At 37.4% G+C, this 19,298-nt stretch overlaps 1 protein-coding gene across 2 annotated transcripts in view; it reads right to left on the minus strand.

Moving 5' to 3' along the window:
- MYO6 (myosin VI) overlaps nucleotides 1-19,298 on the minus strand; it is a 164,148-nt gene that overhangs the window by 18,901 nt on the left and 125,949 nt on the right. For both annotated transcript variants that reach the window (XM_023219277.1, XM_031935621.1), the window contains exons 20-27: nucleotides 17,860-17,953; nucleotides 11,236-11,366; nucleotides 11,069-11,146; nucleotides 9,384-9,513; nucleotides 5,436-5,526; nucleotides 4,528-4,678; nucleotides 1,065-1,273; nucleotides 31-109 (exon numbers count right to left, since the gene is read on the minus strand). In XM_023219277.1, the coding sequence (XP_023075045.1) occupies nucleotides 31-109; nucleotides 1,065-1,273; nucleotides 4,528-4,678; nucleotides 5,436-5,526; nucleotides 9,384-9,513; nucleotides 11,069-11,146; nucleotides 11,236-11,366; nucleotides 17,860-17,953 (963 nt within the window). The remainder of the gene's footprint in view (nucleotides 1-30; nucleotides 110-1,064; nucleotides 1,274-4,527; nucleotides 4,679-5,435; nucleotides 5,527-9,383; nucleotides 9,514-11,068; nucleotides 11,147-11,235; nucleotides 11,367-17,859; nucleotides 17,954-19,298) is intronic.

A 19,298-nucleotide genomic window follows, 5' to 3' on the forward strand; every position in this document is an offset into this window, starting at 1 on the left:
TAATAGAAATTCAATCCAGTAAGTACGTACTTGAATGCGTTTTTCATCATCTTCTCTTTTCTTTCTCTCTTCTTCTTCTTGTTTTCTCTTTGCTTCCATCTCAAGTTTCCTAATAAAAAATAGAAAACTCTTCAAAAATTTAACAGAAAATAAGGAATCTTTCAGAAGACAATTTAACTATTATTTAATAATAAAGGCAACAGATTGGGAATGCAAATTAACCTCCTGGCCACATATATCAACTTATTTTGAATAAAATAAAATTTAACTCTATTGACAATAATTCTTAAATAAAACAAATGTAATTATATTCTATAACTTTTAACATCTCTAGATTAATGTGATTACAAAGCCTGGCTGTAAGGTCCTGATTAAAGGTGCTTCCCTGTACTCCCTCTCCAACTCAACAACTCATCCATTCTCTCGACCCTATCATGGCAATCTTTCAAAATATTATCAGTTTTAAAACTGCAGAAAAGTAGAAATGTCATTTACCTAGCTTAGAAAACAATAAACAAATCATAGCTTTAAAAAGAAGAAAATCCTCAGGTATAAGAGTCTAACTAAAATTCAGATTATAGTTAAAATTATTTTATGTTATCATTATTATAAAATGAGCTTATTTTCTCAATTTTCAAACTTACTACAAAATTAGTTCATTAAAATAAGAACACCGTTTTAAGAATTGTCAACTTGGCACAGTTGCTCACGCCTGTAATCCCAGCACTTTGGGAGGCCGAGGCGGGCGGATCCCCTGAGGTCAGGAGTTTGAGACCAGCCTAGCCAACACAGTGAAACCCCGTCTCTAATACAAATACAAAAATTAGCCAGGCGTGGTGGTGTGTGCCTGTAGTCCCAGCTACTCAGGAGGCGAGGCAGGAGAATCAATTGAACCGGAGAGGCAGAGTGCAGTAAGCCGAGATCACGCCACTGCACTCCAGCCTGGGTGACAGAGCGAGACCCTGTCTCAAAAACAAAACAAAAAAAAGAACTGTCATTAACCACTGTGAATACCAATAATTCACTATTTAAGTCTGTTATTCAAAATAATATAAATGCCTCACATCCGCCTTTCCTCCTCCTCCTTTCTTCGACGTTTTTCATCTTCTTCACGTCTTTTTCTTTCCTTTTCCATTTCTTCTTGAATACGCCTCAGCCTTTCTGCTTCCTCTTCCTGCTGTTTTTTTTTCTGTAACGCACTGAGGAGTTGCTCTGAGCTTTTAACCAGTGCATCATATTCTTTCTGTATTTGTTCCCGCGTCATCATAGTGGACTTTAAAAAATAAAATAATAGGTACGTAAAAGCTTATTTCTTCTGTTGCACAACAATGTGAATATACTTAACAATACTGAACTATAAACTTAAAAATGGTTAAGATAATTTTACGTTTTTATTGTTTTTTTACCACAATTTAAAATAAAAAACTACTCCAGTATGCAAATACAGCAAAAACTAGGTAAGATGGTAAGCAATATGTCCGTTATCTTTGCTATACTGTTTGTACATTAAATACTATTCAAAAAATGTTTTATGTTATCTTTGCACACAAGTATTAGACATCAATTAGACAGGTGTACTGTGGACAAGGTAATATATTGCAGTGAAAAATTATTTCTACGCCGGGTATGGTGGCTCATGCCTGTAATCCCAGCCCTTTGGGAGCCGAGGTGGGCAGATCACCTGAGGTCAGGAGTTCGAGACCAGCCTGGCCAACATAGTGAAATCCTGTCTCTAACAAAAAAAAATACAAAAATTAGCCAGGCATGGTGGTACACACCTGTAGTCCCAGCTACTCGGGAGGCTGAGGCAGGAGAATTGCTTGAACCCAGGAGGCGGAGGTTACAGTGAACCGAAATCACGCCACTGCACTCCAGCCTGCGCAACACAGCAAGACTCTTGTCTCAAAAAGAAAAAAATGTTTCTTAAGTAATGATCAGCTAATTTAGCAAGAGTTTACTACTACTTTATAATAATGTTCAAACAGTACCTAGAGAATACTTTAAAAATTACTAAATATATCCAAAATTATTGGATGATTTCGCCTTCAAAAAATGTGGGTGGGTTAATTTATAATACCACATAAACAAGGATGGCCCTTGACAGATTTATAATATCAGTTGAGTCTATTTATAGCATTTTCATTTTCCTCCAGATCCTTTTTTTCCTTTCTACCTCCAAGATTGCTATTGTTTACATAAAGTATCTGCAGAAAATATAAAATGCTCACATTAAGACATTTATTATATCCCACATACTTGCACTGACCTATGAAACTGAGAAAAAGCATTAAAACTCTAAAATATAATTGAGGAAAAGATACAAAATGTAATTAATGAAATATGAAATATAATTAACAAACACAGAAGAGTCTTCAATTCCACTAGTAATCAAGTAAATAAAAATCAAAACAAAAAAAGGGGTCCCATTTTTTTCCCACAAAATTGGAGAGGACATTGCTATTTTCACAAAATTAAGTAAATTACATTATCGTATCTATGAAAATAATGTGGCCGGGCGCGGTGGCTCAAGCCTGTAATCCCAGCACTTTGGGAGGCCGAGACGGGCAGATCACAAGGTCAGGAGATCAAGACCATCCTGGCTAACACGGTGAAACCCCGTCTCTACTAAAAAAATACAAAAATCTAGCCGGGCAAGGTGGCAGGTGCCTGTAGTCCCAGCTACTTGGGAGGCTGAGGCAGGAGAATGGCGTAAACCCGGGAGGCGGAGCTTGCAGTGAGCTGAGATCCGGCCACTGCACTCCAGCCTGGGCGACAGAGTCAGACTCCGTCTCCAAAAAAAAAAAAGAAAATAATGTATTAACATGGACAAGTATATAACATAATGGTAGAGATAGAAATTGAAATGTGTATTATGATAAGAAATACGTAAACATTTATGCATAAAAGAGTGTAAGGTAAAGTAAAAACAACTAAAATTATACTGTAAAGATAAAAGTAAAAATATACTGTGATATACAACAGTATATTAACTGAATTTGTTAATGTGGAGGTATTAAGAGGTTTTTGGTGGTTTCTCCAATTTTGTTGTTGTTGTTGTTGTTGTTGTTTTAAGCCACGGGTCTGTCACCTAGGTTGGAGTGCAGTGGTGCAATCTCTGCTCATTGCAACCTCCACCTTCCGGGCTCAAGCAATCCTCTAACCTCAGCCTCCTTGGGACCCCAGGCTCATGCCACCATGCCCAACTAATTTTTTGTATTTTTGGTGGAGACAGTTTTTCGCCATGTTGACCAGGCTGCTCTCTTAACTCCTGAGCTCAGGTGATCCATCTGCCTGGGCCTCCCAAAGTGCTGGGAATCCAGGCACGAGCCATCACGTCTGGCCTCCAAATTTGTTATAATATTATATTACTTTTATCATTTATTTAATTATTTTTAGACAGAGTCTCGCTCTGTCGCCCAGGCTGGAGTGCAGTGGCACAATCTTGGCTCACTGCAACTTCTGCCTCCTGGGTTCAAGCAATTCTCCTGCCTCAGCCTCCCAAGTAGCTGCAACTACAGGCGCATGTGACCATACCCGGCTAACTTTTGTATTTTTAGTAGAGACGGGATTTCACCATGTTGGCCAGGCTGGTCTCAACCTCCTGACCTCAAGTAATCCACCCACCTCGGCCTCCCAAAGTTCTGGGATTACAGGTGGGGGCCACCGTGCCCCGCCACTTTTATAATGTAAAAATTAGTTTCTCAAAGTAGAAAAGCATGAAACAAATTAAATTATTTGCATTAATCCTCTCTAAGTCATGATTATGCAAAAGGTCACCAATAAAGTGTGGTATTTTAGTTGCTCTTTTGTGGAAGGAACATCTTTTTTTTTTTTAATATATGTGTTTTGTTTTTTCTTTTTGCTTCAACTTTAATTTTTTTTTTTTTTTTTTTTTTTTGAGATGGAGTCTCACTCTGTTGCCAGGCTGGAGTGCAGTGGTGTGATCTTGGCTCACTGCAATCTCTACCTTCTGGGTTCAAGCGATTCTCCTGCCTCAGTCTCCCCAATAGCTGGAATTACAAGTGCACACCACCATGCCCAGCTAGTTTTTGTATTTTTAGTAGAGACAGGGTTTCACCATGTTGGCCAGGAAGGTCTTGATCTCCTGACCTCGTGATCCCAAAGTGCTGGGATTACAGGCATGAGCCACCACACACGGCCTTCAACTTTTATTTTAATTTCAGGGATGCATGTGCAGGATGTGCAGGTTTGTTACACAGGTAAACGTGTGCCATGGTGGGTTTGATGCACAGATCATCCCATCACCTAGGTATAAAGTTGTGGGGAATATCTTTCTTAGCAATAGAAGAAATGGCATAAAAATTATCTTCTTTAACTTTTTGCTACGAAATTTTTCAAACATAAAGAGTAGAGGTAATATGATGAGCATCTACTTGCCATCACTGGATCTCAACACATTTTGTAATTTTGAAAAACTAAGGACCTTTTCTATACAATTTCAATATCAGTAACAAAATATATTAAATTATGTAAAAAGTCAAAGTCATCAGGGTTAAAATTACGTACCTTAATTTTGGCCATCAAAGCATCAATAGAAATTTCCAGATCCTTGATCTGTTTATTCATCTCTGGTTTTCCATCTTTCAACACACTGACTACCTCATTAAATTTATCAAGTCGTTTTTTCAGTGTGCCCACCTTAACCAGGCCATCAATGCTATAAAAATAATACTTCATTAGAGCCTAATTTCATCATATAGTACTTTTGGCAGATTTTTCATTTATAAAATGCTAAACAGGTTATTTCACTTCCGTTTTCAATATTATCTAGTATTCTCTTTTTCAGATCTTTTGTTGAAGGCTTAAAAAATCAAATATGAGTGTGAATGACACTGATGCCTGTCAACAGGATTAAAGCCTTCTACAACTTTGAGAATTCAAATCACAGAGGACCTTAAAGGAGTTATCTAAGTCTCTCTGAAAAGGTGTGATGGATCAATAGATATTCAGACTTACAATTTTTAAGTCTAAATTAAAAATGAAAGATTCAAATAAGAAATAAAGACTAATTTATAATGGGACAATGTAATTCCTACAGATAATCTTGAAAATTTTGGTAAATATATTAGTGAGTTTTTTTTTTTTAATGTCACCTTGATATTATCAAGAAACTCAAATAACTAAAATAATCGGAATAAAAGAGCTTCTCTCAACACTTATTTCTTGTTTTATAATCTTTATACATTTTCGTATGCCACTTCAAATCCTTTCATAGAATGAGGCAAGTAATAAGGTAATAAATGAATTAACTAATTTCAAATAAATATTACAAATAGAAGACTAATATATCATCTTACCAAGAACGTGAGAAAACTCCTTGAGTATCCAAACTGCTTTTTATTATGACTATATTGTCATTTTGTATTACAGTAACTAGGTTTTGTAGAGTTCTTTTTAGGGACTATTCATCTTACCGAGGTTTGTGTCTCCTCTTGCAAAGCCACATTCGAATAGTTTTTTGCATTTTAATGCAGGCTTCAGCTCGATATTTTATTTTGTTTTTCACTACGTGTAAGAGTAAAATAAAATGATAGAAAATTATTCAGTTTAAATCTAACATATATTTTAAAAAACTCATTTTCACAAAGTAATTCTCAAGAAACATGAAATCTTGTATTATATATCAGACATCAAAAACAGAAAGTTTTAACATTTCTTTTTTGTTTGTTTGTTTTCGTTTTGACAGAGTCTCAACCCAGGCTGAAGTGCAATGGCATGATCTTGGCTCACTGCAACCTCCACCCCCTCGGGTTCAAGCGATTCTCATGCCTCAGCCTCCTCAGTAGGTGGGACTACAGGCACATGCCACACCAGGCTAATTTTTGTATTTTTATTTGAACCAGGGTTTTGCCATGTTGGCCAGGTTGGTCTCAAATTCGTGACCTCAAGTGATTCTCCCACCTCAGCCTCCCAAACGGCTAGGATCACAGGTGTGAGCCACCATGCCCAACCAGTTTTAACATTTCAATAATTTCTTATTCTTCTTAAAATAAAAAGATACTGAAACCACCTGCGCAAAATTTACAACGAAGGAAATTATGTAAAAGAAATCTGACCTAACCAAGTCCATCTTGCTTCTAACCTCTAAGCTGTCCTTGTTCATTCCTGGGTGTGGGCCGAACTAGTCTTGGGAAGGAATTTAGTTTATATAGTTTAACTTTGAAACAAACACGTTAATAGCCCTTTCCCTAAATAAACCCCCTTCTTGCCTGGGGAACCAGTCAGCCTTTGTAGGACTAACAAATTGGCTCCAAGATTAGAAATTACTGTTTAGGAGCCACACAGCCACCTCCCCAAATTGCTCCCATATACAACATCACATTTGTAAAACCTAACATCAGTGCTTGAGATATTTTGCAGACCTGCCAATGCACCAGCTGATGCCACCCAGATAGGTAATCTGGCCCAGGCAGTTCTATGATCCCACTCAGGAACAGAATAAAGCAAGAAAAACTCAACTTTGACCCCCTATGATTTCATCTCCAACCCAAGCCCCTACCTACCAAATTATCCTTAAAAACTCAGATCTCCGAGTTTTCAGAGAGACTGATTTGAGTAATCATAAAACTCCAGTCTTCCATACAGCCGGCTCTACGTGAATTACTCTTTCTCTACTGCAATTCCCGTCTTGATAAATCAGCTCTGTCTAGGTAGTGGGCAAGGAGAACCCACTGCGTAGTTACAATATCATGTACCTGGTTAGGCTTATATTTTAAATGCATTATTTCCTTATTATGCTACACTGCTACCTCCCAAACTGTCTTAGGCAACATACTGAACAGGTATGTCCTGAAAAAAGGATTTACCTGTCAAATGAGTGTATGAAAAGCCGTACACTACACTTCTGTTTGGAGGTTCACAATGAACACACAGAATGAAGCCTCTGAGAATCCTACAGCAAAGAAATCTACTTAACTTCAGTTACTCAGAGTTTCCCAGGATGATCTGGCCTTGAACATTTTTTTTCAGAGCTTCCTATTAACATTCTGCAAAGATCCCTGCCCGGTTACTGACTTCAGTACCACTGTAGAACACAGTCCACAAATGAATGGTGTAACAGATAATTTTATTATAATGTGTTTTCTATCATAATGCAATGTGTAAAGCTGAACGTATTAAACCACAGTAATATATTTATATTTTATTTGGAAAATGATGGGAAAAAGAGATTCTGCTTTTTTCTTTTTATATTAACAGTTCTCTTTTTATCTATATTCACAATTGTCTAACAAAATATCTCAAAAATAATCTCTGTTTGCATGATTCTTTTTCATTAGGCCAAAAGAATTTTCCTTTCCTACTAATAAGGAAAAATTTACTGAATCCTTTTCAAGTGCCTAGCACTATTTCAGGTACTCTGATGAGTATGAGAGGCAACTATAAATGTAATCAAGTTACTGATTCCCACACAGTTCCCAACGATTAAAGGTTTGCCACAGATCCTTAGGCAACCCCAAAATGTTCTGTCCCTCACTTTTGTTTAGGGCCAGCTATGTAACTGCTATGACCTGGCCAAACCACACATAAAAGCAGCTTAGCCCAGTATGTCAAAGGGGTTTGAAATCCTAATCCCAAAATCCATAATCCCAAATGTTGAAATCCCAAAAGATCAAAATTCCTCCATTAAAATCCCTAACATCTAACATCTCAAAAATCACAATCACAGGGATCATAGAAGAATTTCAAAAAGAGCAATCTCATGAAGAAAATGAATATGAACATATTCTCCAAGAAGAACCATGTCCTAAAAGAAAAAAAAGCACCTATTATTCATAGTACAAGATTTCAAAATATAGTTAATGACTGAGAAAGACAGCCAGCTCTTATGGACTACCTCCATGCAACTGTCTATAATCTATCCCTGTAATACACTTTTTTGTACGTCAAACTTTTTTTTTAGTTTTGGGTTTTGTTTTGTTTTTTCTTTTTCTTTTCTTTGCTTTTATTTTCACTATCTTGAATTATTAGCATTTTTTAATTATGTAGAAATTTTTACAGAGTTCTAATTTACTGTATTCATATTTTGCAAATTTAACTCCACGAAAATGCATTATCACAACATTTACTTTCTGGGTAAACACTGTGTATGTATACAAAAACACTGAAACTTCCTCAATCAGTGAACAGATGTCCTTTATCACACATCTGCACTTGTAAAAGATAAAATTTCTCAAGATCGCAGTTCTCTGGGCAACTACAAATGCAGTGGTGACTCACCATCATTTTTGACTGATCTCATCAAAAGACAGCTTGTTCATCACAGTATTTCAGATGACTGCAGTAACAAAGCTGGGTGCACAATTACCAACCACAATAATATGTGTTTATGCATTTCACCTTTTGCCCTGCTTCTTTATGAACATGGTTTGTCTGCTCCTATTATACCCATGCAACTATTGTTAGTATATGTGTTGTTTATACTTTCAAAAATATATATGTTGTTATTTCCTATTTTATTGTGTAAAGTGGCCTATGAAGAGTTCTGTCATGTTTTTACATGTTTCTCAAATCCCCTTTTAAAAATGTAAATAAATATCTTTTAAAGAAAATTTTTATTATTTTTTACAGAATCCTGGTTTTAGAACTTTCATCTTTTGAGATTTCAACACTTGGGATTATGGTGTTCAAGACTGTGTCTTTCAGGATTATGATAGACTTCCTTTCAAAGAACAGGAGTTAAGAGGGGATGGTAGGGGAAGAGACTGAAACAAAAAACTGGCACACCATTTCACATGATTTTGAAAGACATTCAAATAATTCAGACTTCACCTTTTATGAAAGGAAGGTCACAAAAGGCTTCTAGTTTAGAGAGATATCTCTAAGAAATCAGGAAAACCAGTCTGGAAGCTAAAGAAATTATTATGCAAAAGGCGGAAAAGGACTTCACTAAGGCACTGGCAAGAAAAAGAAAGGAATGTACAGTATTTGGAGGAGGAATCAACAGGATCTGGTGACTGACAATATTTCAGGGATAAGAAAGGAAAGTCAATCACATTTGGAGTTTTGGGGGTATGTGTATTGTAGATGCCATGTAGGCAGAAAGAAAAGTTCTGGTTTAAGTCTGAGAGATCAGGGGATGGTGAGGGTTTCGGGGACGAGAGAAAAGAAATCAAGACAGTGAATTCCGTTTTGTTAGGACACTATGAAACTGACACTCTTATAACACATTTGAATAAAGAAAATAAGTATCATATACTCAAAAAATAAAAAAGGAAAGAACATCTACAAATAGGAACCTGGGACCCAAAGCGAACAAGTCTCAGTCTCTGTTGCCCAGCATCATCTCTGAGACAGCTTTACAACACTCCACAAACCATCTTAAAACAATGAAAGACCCTATAGGTGTGAAGGAAAACACCTACATTTGATGACTGAGAGTGAGCACCACTGAACTTTCTTCCAGCGACTGCATGTGAGCCAGTGATTGACTCTTTTAACCAACTCTGCTAAGTGGTCAGGGTCAGACTTCATGATCTGATCAAATTCTGCAAACTAGGAAGTGAAATAATTTAATATCAGTATTAAAATATAAATGCATTTAAACACACAAAAGACATAAAATAGAATTCAAATCCAAAATCTAACTGTCGAAAAATGGTCACATGTTAATTACATAAGCCCTTGGCGGAGAATACAACAAACCCAAACATACTTGGCCACATTTTGCTTCCTTTCTTTCTTCAGGAGTTTTTTTGGAGGTGAGGGAGGTTACTTAATGCTAGGCAGCATATTCAATAACAAAAGTGAGGGGGAAATGACTTTTAAATTACAGATGGCTGGCAAGAAGACTTTATTGAGAAAAGAATGAAAAAGGACTACTGTATCTCTGAATTGGCTCACCCACATTCTCACATATCCTTATGGAGCTTTTGATAAGTGCATATTAACTATATACTACCAGGTACCACCAAAATTATTCTGTCTCTCCTAACTCCCATTACCCACCCCCAACCTGTTTTGCAGTGGCACAATCTTGGTTTGCTGCAGCCTCAACTTCCCAGGCTCAAGCAATCCTCCCATCTCAGCCTCCCAAGTAGCTGGGATAACAGGCACGTACCACCACACCTAGCTAATTTTTGTATTTTTTTTGTAGAGATGAGGTTTTGCCATGTTGCCCAAGCTGGTCTCAAACTCCTGGAACCAAGCGATCCCACTGCTTCAGCCTCCCAAAGTGCTGGGAGTATAGGCATGAGCCGCAGCGCCCAACCCCCATTTCCATTTTGAACAGAGATAAGAAATTGCTACTAAGTGACAGACAACACAAATAAAACAGCTAATAGCTTCTGAAGTAATAAAATACATTATTTCCACTATATACCACAAAATTCCATAATGATTTCAATCCTTTACCAAATATCCCACTACAATACTAAGAATGTCAAAAACCCATGAACCAATATAATGGCTTCTTACAGTCAAAATTAAATTAAAGGTAACATAACGAGAGTAAAGATATTTAAATCTTTGTCTTAAGCTTTCAATAAATATTTCTAATTTTTCTGTAGTTTAAACAAGAAAAAGTGCTTTCTCTATGAGACTATTAGTTCTCAGATAGTTATTAAAGCCCTAAAACAAGACTGTCCAAGCTGCAGTCCATGGGCCACATGTGGCCCAGAACAGCTTTGAATGAGGCCCAACACAAACTCATAAACTTTCTTAAAACATTATGAGATTTTTATTGCAATTGTTCTGTTTTTTTAGCTCATCAGCTATCATCAGTGTTAGTGTATTCTATGTGAGGCCCAGGACAATTGTTCTTCTTCCAATGTGGCTCAGGGAAGCCAAAAGACTGGACATCTGTGCTCTAAAAATAAATGTGGAGTTTAGAATAAATATGTATGATTAAAGCTAAACAAATTATGAACATTATATATTATCTTCAACTTTTTTTTTTTTTTCTGGGAAATGGTATGGGAAATGGCAATTCATGTTATTAGTGACCATATGATTCAAGAATAATACAAATTATTAAATCCTTTAAGATATTCACTAACCCCAACTATTTGTTTTCATGATGTTACAGCTTAAAGTAAAAATGTATATTTACCTTGCCAGGTCTAAAAAATACTTTGGTTAACCCAAACTTGTAGTCATTCTCATTTAAGCCCAAAGCTTTAAACAAAGCCTGAAAAATAAAAGTTAAAAAGTTAATCAATTATTAATAGAAAAGACAAGTTTATAGCTAAGAAATTTCAATTTGCATTGCATTTATACCTTACAAAATAGTCTTGGATCCAATCTTGCAAGTTTATCTGGCATATACTTTTTGTACATGTTGTAGAGTTCATGAAATGAAGCTCGTGATGGGAAACCACCCTGCATCAAGTCCAAAACAGACACCATCCCTAGATTCAAGAACAAACACAAAGCACTGTCAATCACTGTTCGAAGTCCAAAGTAACTTGTGAATGATCAATTTTATAAGTTATTATTTAGAAATGGACAATTTATGAGAGTTATCAGCAATTAAGTATTATATAGGAAATATATTTATAGTCATTATGTCCCAACTTACCCACCACCTAAAACTACTGTAGTCAAATTTCCTCTAAACCCAGTAAGACTCTTTTCTAGAGACAAATTATTAGTCTCTAGACAGATCTAACTGGGCACAGTGGCTCATGCCTATAATCCCAGCACTGGCCGGGCGCGGTGGCTCAAGCCTGTAATCCCAGCATTTTGGATGGCCGAGACGGGCGGATCACGAGGTCAGGAGATGGAGACCATCCTGGCTAACACGGTGAAACCCTGTCTCTACTAAAAAAATACAAAAAACTAGCCAGGCGAGGTGGTGGGCACCTGTAGTCCCAGCTACTCGGGAGGCTGAGGCACGAGAATGGCCTAAACCCGGGAGGCGGAGTTTGCAGTGAGCTGATATCCGGCCACTGCACTCCAGCCTGGGCGACAGAGCGAGACACTATCTCAAAAAAAAAAAAAAAAAAAAAATCCCAGCACTTTGGGAGGCCATGCCAGGCAAACTGCTCGAGCCCAAGAGTTAGAGACTAGCCTGGCAAACATAGCAAAACCCCATCTCTACAAAAAAAGAAAAAAATAGAAAAATTAGCCAGGCATGGTGGTGCGTGCCTATAGTCTCAGCTACTCAGGGGGCTGAGACAGGAGGATCTGAGCCAAAGGAGGTGGATGCTGAAATGAGCCTTGCAGGACACTGTATTCTAGCCTGGGTGACAAAGTGAGACACTGTATCAAAACAAAACTAAGGAAAGATCAAGTCTAGTTTGTATCTTTTTTTCTGTTAGAAGACTCTGTGTCACAAACGCAGTATATAAGGCAAAGCCCTCCATTAAACCACTTTCAAAGGCCTGAAGTTAATTTTAGAACAAAATTCCTGAAAGAATCTCCAAAAAGTAGACACATTCCCAAGTTATCACCAGTGCATAAGGCAAATGGAAAAGAAAGAAGAGCTCACTGTTTCACTATAAAGACTGCCTTTCACTCACCTGTCAAAACAACTAGACTACTGGGATGATTAATCTATTGGATAAATACCTATTTTCAGTATGACTCTAGTAAGTGGTTAATCTGAGTCCACAGTCAATGCGAGATTTTCAGGTCAGAAAGAGTGTGAAATAGGCAGGGAATGGCTGAACAGCTACAAGTGATGCCAAGACTTTTATTTACAAGACCTAGATTTCAGTCTCTGGGACTACTCAAATCAATGGAGAAAATAAGATTATTCAATAAACAGTATTATAACAAACGGCAAGCCATGTAGAAAACAAAAACATTAGATCCTTGTCTCACTTCTTACACCAAAATAAATTACTGCTGGCCAAAAATTTAAATTAAAACAAACTCTAAGGCTTTTTAAACCAGTTAATTTTTATTTTAAAGTAATCTCACAGGAAAGATGGCCTTTCCAGGCAGTCAGATTGAATTTTAACCCATTTGACTGGCAAAGGTATAAGATATCAATTAGTACTCAGAGCTGATGACAGTGTAGGAAAACACACAGATGCATTCTTAGCAGCAAAGTAAGCCAGTGTAACAATTTTGGATGGCAATTTGGAAATATCCCTTTGGCTCAGTAAATCTATTCTATGATTTTTTCACACTTGTGGGCAAAGATATGCATGTGGACAATGTTCAGATGTCCTCTGGGTCATTGTTGGCAATAGAAAAAAAATCAGAAAAAAACTAAAATATTAATTGATTATGTTACAACCATATGATGGGATGTGAAATATTGATTTAAAAGAATAGAGCAGAGCTTAATCTAACCAGTATAAAAAAAAATCCAAGATGTAGAGTTCAGTGGTGATCCCTTTAGAGCTGAGCTTTTTTGTTACTTATATTATTCTGTACTATTTAATTTGTTACTGTGAATTTTCAATATTAATTAATGAAACACATACAAGAAATCAATCCTATGGGGGAAAAAAAATCTCCAAAACTAGATTTAGCTCTAGACTTTGCTTGGAGAAAGAAAAGTAAAGTTTGGTTAGTATCATCACAGTTTTTGGCCATTTGTATCAAATAAACAAGTACCTTTGGAAATGTACACATCTAAGTCTCCTGGCTTGCCCTGTAGCGGCAAACTATAAACTGGCTCACAGTTCATTAAGAATTTCATGGTGCTTAACAAATTACCAAGCCTACAACTGCTTTCTCAGCACTTGAAACTAGTTTACTCTTAAGATGTTTTGAAGCTTAATTTTTTTTTTAACCACTAAGGCGAATACTCTGCCTTCTAAACATTTCCATGAACTGGCTTTTACTCTTGCAGTTTGGTGAGTGGCTTCTTGGTGCAGAGCTGGCACCCCTCTTTGCTACAAGACAGGCAGCACAGCCCCAAGGTTACAGAAGAAGAAAACTTGACTTCTCTCAACCTCCCCTACTTTGCCCTGCTGTTTGCCAATCAGAAGATAGTAATTTTAGGCTGGGCATAGTGGCTCAAGCCTGCAATCCCAGCACCTCAGAAGGCCGAGGCAGACAGATCACTTGAGGTCAGGAATTCGACACCAGCCTGGCCAACATGGTGAAACTCAGTCTCTGCTAAAAATACAAGAACTAGTCGTGCGTGGTGGTGGGCGCCTGTAATCCCACCTACTCAGGAGGCTGAGGCAGGAGAATCACTTGAATCTGGGTGGCAGAGGTTGCAGTGGGCCACGACTGTACCACTGCACTTCAGCCTGGGTGACAGAGTGAGACTCTGTCTCAAAAAAAAAAAAGTAATAGTAATTTTAGTAAAAGGTGCCTTAAATTTATTAACTCTCTTTAAAATGAAAAAAAAAAAAGAAAATGGAAAGTTAAAATACAATCCAAATCTTAAATATCTTTATTTTAGAAAGCTTAATAAATATTTTTATTTCTACAACTTATCGATAATTTTTGCATTTTCTCATCACCTAGCTACATGAGTGGAACAAATTCTATATCATTATTACTATTACAATATCTATTATTGGTACTTAAAAAAATTAAAGTATAATGAATTGATATTATCTGTTACAGTGCCAACATGTCTTAAGATGTTGAAATATACTGCTTATTGAAAGAGGAATCCTAGCTAAAGGATTCATCAGTAGCCCACACTCTCTCTGCTAATCTAATAGCATATACAGCTAAACCTAAACAGGTGCAACTTGCCAGGACACTAGGTGTTCACTTAGGAAATAAAGAGGAATCCAAATGGGAAAAAAAATCAACTTGAAGAAAGTATTACAAAAACACATCTCTACTTTATGGAAGAACACAACAGACACGAATTACTTAATTTTCCAGTATTTGTTAGAATTAGTCACAAATAAATCTTCATATTTTCTACACTGTTCATTCCATTCAACAAATATATACTGAGTCTAGTATATGCCAGGGAAGTAGAAATGTATGTGTAAGCCAAAACAGATGCAGTTCCTGCCCTCATGGGGCTTATGGATTAAAGGAGGGGAAAAATAAATAATTATACAAATACGTACAAAATTTGTAACTACAACTGTGAAATAAAGGCAGTTGAGCTCAGCACCCCAAACTCAGGCTCCCCTCCAAGTCAGGAATATCAAGAAAAGCTCTCATAGGAAGTGATGACACAGCTGAGATGTGAAAGATAAAGGAAACGGAGTGGCAAGAACATCCCAAACAAAGGAGGCAGCATGTACACAGGCCCTGTGCTGGGAGGAAACATGCAGCATTTAGGGAACTAAAATGAAAGTCAGGGTGATTTGAGGACAGAGGGGAGAGAGAGAGAGTGGAAAGAAATGAAGCTAGGGACACAAGGGCCAGGCTCTATGGGACCTCTTCACCCTAATACTAATCTGAAGCCATCAGAGCATTTTAAGCAATAAAAGGACATGATGATTAGAGATGAGTTGTGGAGTGATAATTCTGGATGTATGTGAAAAACAGAATGAAGAGACAGGAGAATATTTAGGAAGCTACAGCAAAAATCCAGGTAAGAGATGGTGACAGCTTGGATTAGAGACTATCAGGACTCACTGTTTAGGAGGTTACATCAGCAGGACTGGGGAGCCTACCTAAGGGAATATATATCTCTGCTGTTCAACTTGGCAGTCACTAGCCACATGCTCTATAGTGACACTAGCCACATGACTACTTAAATTTAAATCTTTTAAAAACAAAATTAAGGCCAGGCATGGAGGCTCACACCTATAATCCCATCGCTTTGGGATTTGAGCCCAGGAGCTTGAGACCAGCCTGGGCAACATAGTGAGATCCTGTCCCTACAAAAAAAATTTTTTTTAATTAGCTGGACATGGTGGCACATGCCTCTAGTTCCAGCTACTTGAGAGGCTGAAGCAGGAAGATCACTTGAGCCCAGGAGGTTGAGGCTGCAGTGAGCCATAAGTGTGTCACTGCACTCTGGCTTGGGTAACAGAGTAAACCCTGCTCCTCCCAACCAAAAAAAAAAAAATTAAAATTAAAGAAAATTTAAAATTTAGTAACTAACTCATTCCTAGCCACATTTCAAGTACTTAGGAGTCAAATGTGTCTCATGGCTACTAAATTGAGAGATATGGAATATTTCCATCATCATGTAAAGGTCTTCTGGACAGTACTGACATAGAATGAGAAGAAAAACAGGTCTAACTTAAATCCTAAAAGATGGTAACAAATATCCAGTAGAAGAAAATGAGCCTGCAGGGGAATCAGGAATGGTCAGAGAATTCAAAAGAAAACCATGGGCATAGGCCATGTCAGGAACCAAGAAAGAGTCAAATGTGGCTATGAAGTCCACTAAAATAAGGACTGCAAAAGGGACATCTGCTTCAGAACAAGGCAATCACTGGCGACCTCATCAAGGTGGGAGCTAAATTATCCTGGGGTTAAACAGTAAGTGGAATGCATGAAGCTGAAAAAGCAAGAATAACCTATTCTTGGAGAGAAAAGAAAAACAGTAAGGAGGAGGAGGTAGCTGTAAGGGAACATGGCTCAGAGAAGAGATTTCAGCATGTTTAAATGGTAATGGGAAAGATCCATCTGAAAGGGAATAGTATGACAAACATAAACAATGCTGAAGATTCATGAAAAAGGAGGAAGAGATGGCTTTCAAGGAACTATAAGCCCCATCCAGGAAGAGAGGCAACCCCTACTTTCTTAACAGAAGGGACGGTTAAGTGGTAGGCAGAAGTGCTGGGTAGCAGACAAGAGAAGCTTTAGGATATTTAGTTAAGGAGGTAAGTCCATCTGCTAGCAGAAGCGCAGAGATCTGAGGAAAGCAGGATGGGTCTGACCAATCTCTGATGAGAAACAGAACATGCTGACCAGGAAAACTTGACAGGACAGGTTTGAGAGCCCTTTGAAGATCAGTGATGATGAATTTAACTGATGCCATCCTGTCTTGTCTATCAACCCTATGCAGATAAGAAGAAAATACAGAATTAGATTCATCAATAGCTATGGTTTTGTGAGAAAGGTCAAGGGTAGATCCAGATTTGTGAGGCGGGGGCTGAAGCTTATACAGCTGGGTAGAGGCCTTTAGGGAAGCAGAAAATTACATGCAGGGCGCTTTGGAAGGGGTCTATTTAAATGAAGGACCCTGAAGCTTAAGTAACCTTAGCTTCATAGTAAATCTACCTCTCAAAGCAGCAAAATAAGGAGTCAGAGAAGAAGAAAGTGTAAGGAAGTATCAGGAAGCTGAGCTGGATCAAAAGGTAAAGAAGAAAGGAGAAGGCTGATACCTTGGGAAAAATTAGGGGTAGTGTTGGTGAGGAGGGAGGATGGGCATGACATAAAGCAAACAGGGCAAGCCTGGTGCCTGAGCAAGGTCAGACACAGCAGGGTGAGGGGTAGGAAGTGATAGTTTAAGCAAATGCATGAAGTGTCACAGACACAGAGGGAATTGTGTTTTTTTTTTTTTTTTTAACAAGTGGTGGAATAGGAAGAAAGGACAACAAAACCTACCTTCTGACCGTCGTGTGGAATGAGAAATGAACTACTACTGGATTGAGAAATCTGCCTACTTAAGGAAGATCCAGTTTTGCTGTTAGAGAGTTTTCATAAATGTTTAATGTTTCATAAATGTTTAATTTCACAATATACAATATCTCAATATTGCTCAAATAATTTGCCATCCATGCTTTTTTCTTTTCTTTTCTAAAACAGATCTTGCTATGTTGCCCAGGCTGGCCTTGAACTCAGGCTGAAACAGTCCTCTTGCCTCAGCCACCCAAGTAGCTGGGACTAAAGGTGTAGGCCACCCACATGTGGCTCTATACTTTTCTTATAATTAAAGAAAACAGATGAAAATTTTTATTGCACTGTAAAATAATCAAGATAATGGTGAATCATAAAATATCCAAGCTATTAAATTGTATTTGGGCTACGACTACTAACACACAGTGACAGAGATTATGAAAATACCTGAACACTGAAGCTGAGACAGAATTTGAGCACCTTCAAAGTGGTGACTTGTCATCTTTAAGTTAGGTTTGATGCAACGAATGAAGCTCGCTCCCTAGGAAAATAGAGGTACTTTTTGTTACAATACATATAGCATCCTTATTTTTCTGTTTCTATGAATACCTGCAACTTTCAAAGCATATTAATATTAACATATGAACCTGTAAAAGTAATTACTAAAGAACTCAAAGCTGGGCACAATGGCTCATGCTTGTAATCCAGCATTTTGGGAGGCTGAGATGAGCAGATCACCTGTGGTCAGGAATTCAAGACCAGCCTGGCCAACATGGTGAAACCCCGTCTCTACTAAAAATACAAAAATTAGCCAGGCGTGGTGGTGGGCGCCCATAATCCCAGCTACCTGGGAGGCTGAGGTAGGAGAAATGCTTGAACCCAGGAGGTGGAGGTTGCAGTGAGCTGACATCACGCCACTGCACTTTAGCCTGGGTGACAGAGGATCTCAAAAAGATATATATAATAACTCAAAATTTTATAAGCATACTTTTTCTGATTTAAAGTTTACAATGACTTTTTGCATTATTAATTAATGTTACAAAAAATATTACATTTTAGATTTGAATGTCAAAAACTGTAAAAAGAAAAGTCTTTCACCATAAAGTTTAACACATTTAATTGTTTAACATATTTAAACAATACATTTTGCAGGATGAAGTACATGTGATCTTTTCTATATTTAAATGTATTTATGTATGACATATTTCTATAAGAAAATTTCCCTATGACAAAAGGAGTAAACAAAATTATGCCCCTTAAGATTTAAGCCATTGTGTAAAAGAAAACGAAACAATATTTTCAATCATTGTATTTCAAAACACACAGTAGGTCTCTAAGCCGCACTGTTGTACATTTTAACATTTTGTTAAACAATATTTTTAAAAGCTTAAAGGCATTCATTTGGAATCAATATCATATTATGCTGAATGAGGTAAAAAGAATACTGATTATGTATACAATGAAATGTACTGTTGACTACTGAAATAATTAGACATCCAAATAACTGTTTCTCTTCAAAGTAGTTACCCTGCAAAACAGAAGAATTATTTCAACAATGATGCCCCCTACAAACACATTTATTTATTTATTCATTTATTTATTTATTTTTATTTTTATTTTTGAGAGCGAGTCTTGTTCTGTCATCCAGGTTGGAGTGCACTGGCACGATCTTGGCTTACTGCAACCTCCGCCTCCTGGGCTCAAGTGATTCTTCTGCCTCAGCCTCCTAAGTAGCTAGGATTACAAGTGTGCCCCACCATGCCCGGCTAATTTTTGTATTTTTTAGCAGAGATGAGGTTTCACCATATTGGCCAGCACTTTGGGAAGGCTGAGGCAGGTGGATTACTTGAGGTCAGGAAAACTCCCGACCTCAAGTAATCCACCTG

This window comes from Piliocolobus tephrosceles, chromosome 5 (assembly GCF_002776525.5).
Source record: "Piliocolobus tephrosceles isolate RC106 chromosome 5, ASM277652v3, whole genome shotgun sequence".
Lineage (NCBI taxonomy): Eukaryota > Metazoa > Chordata > Mammalia > Primates > Cercopithecidae > Piliocolobus > Piliocolobus tephrosceles.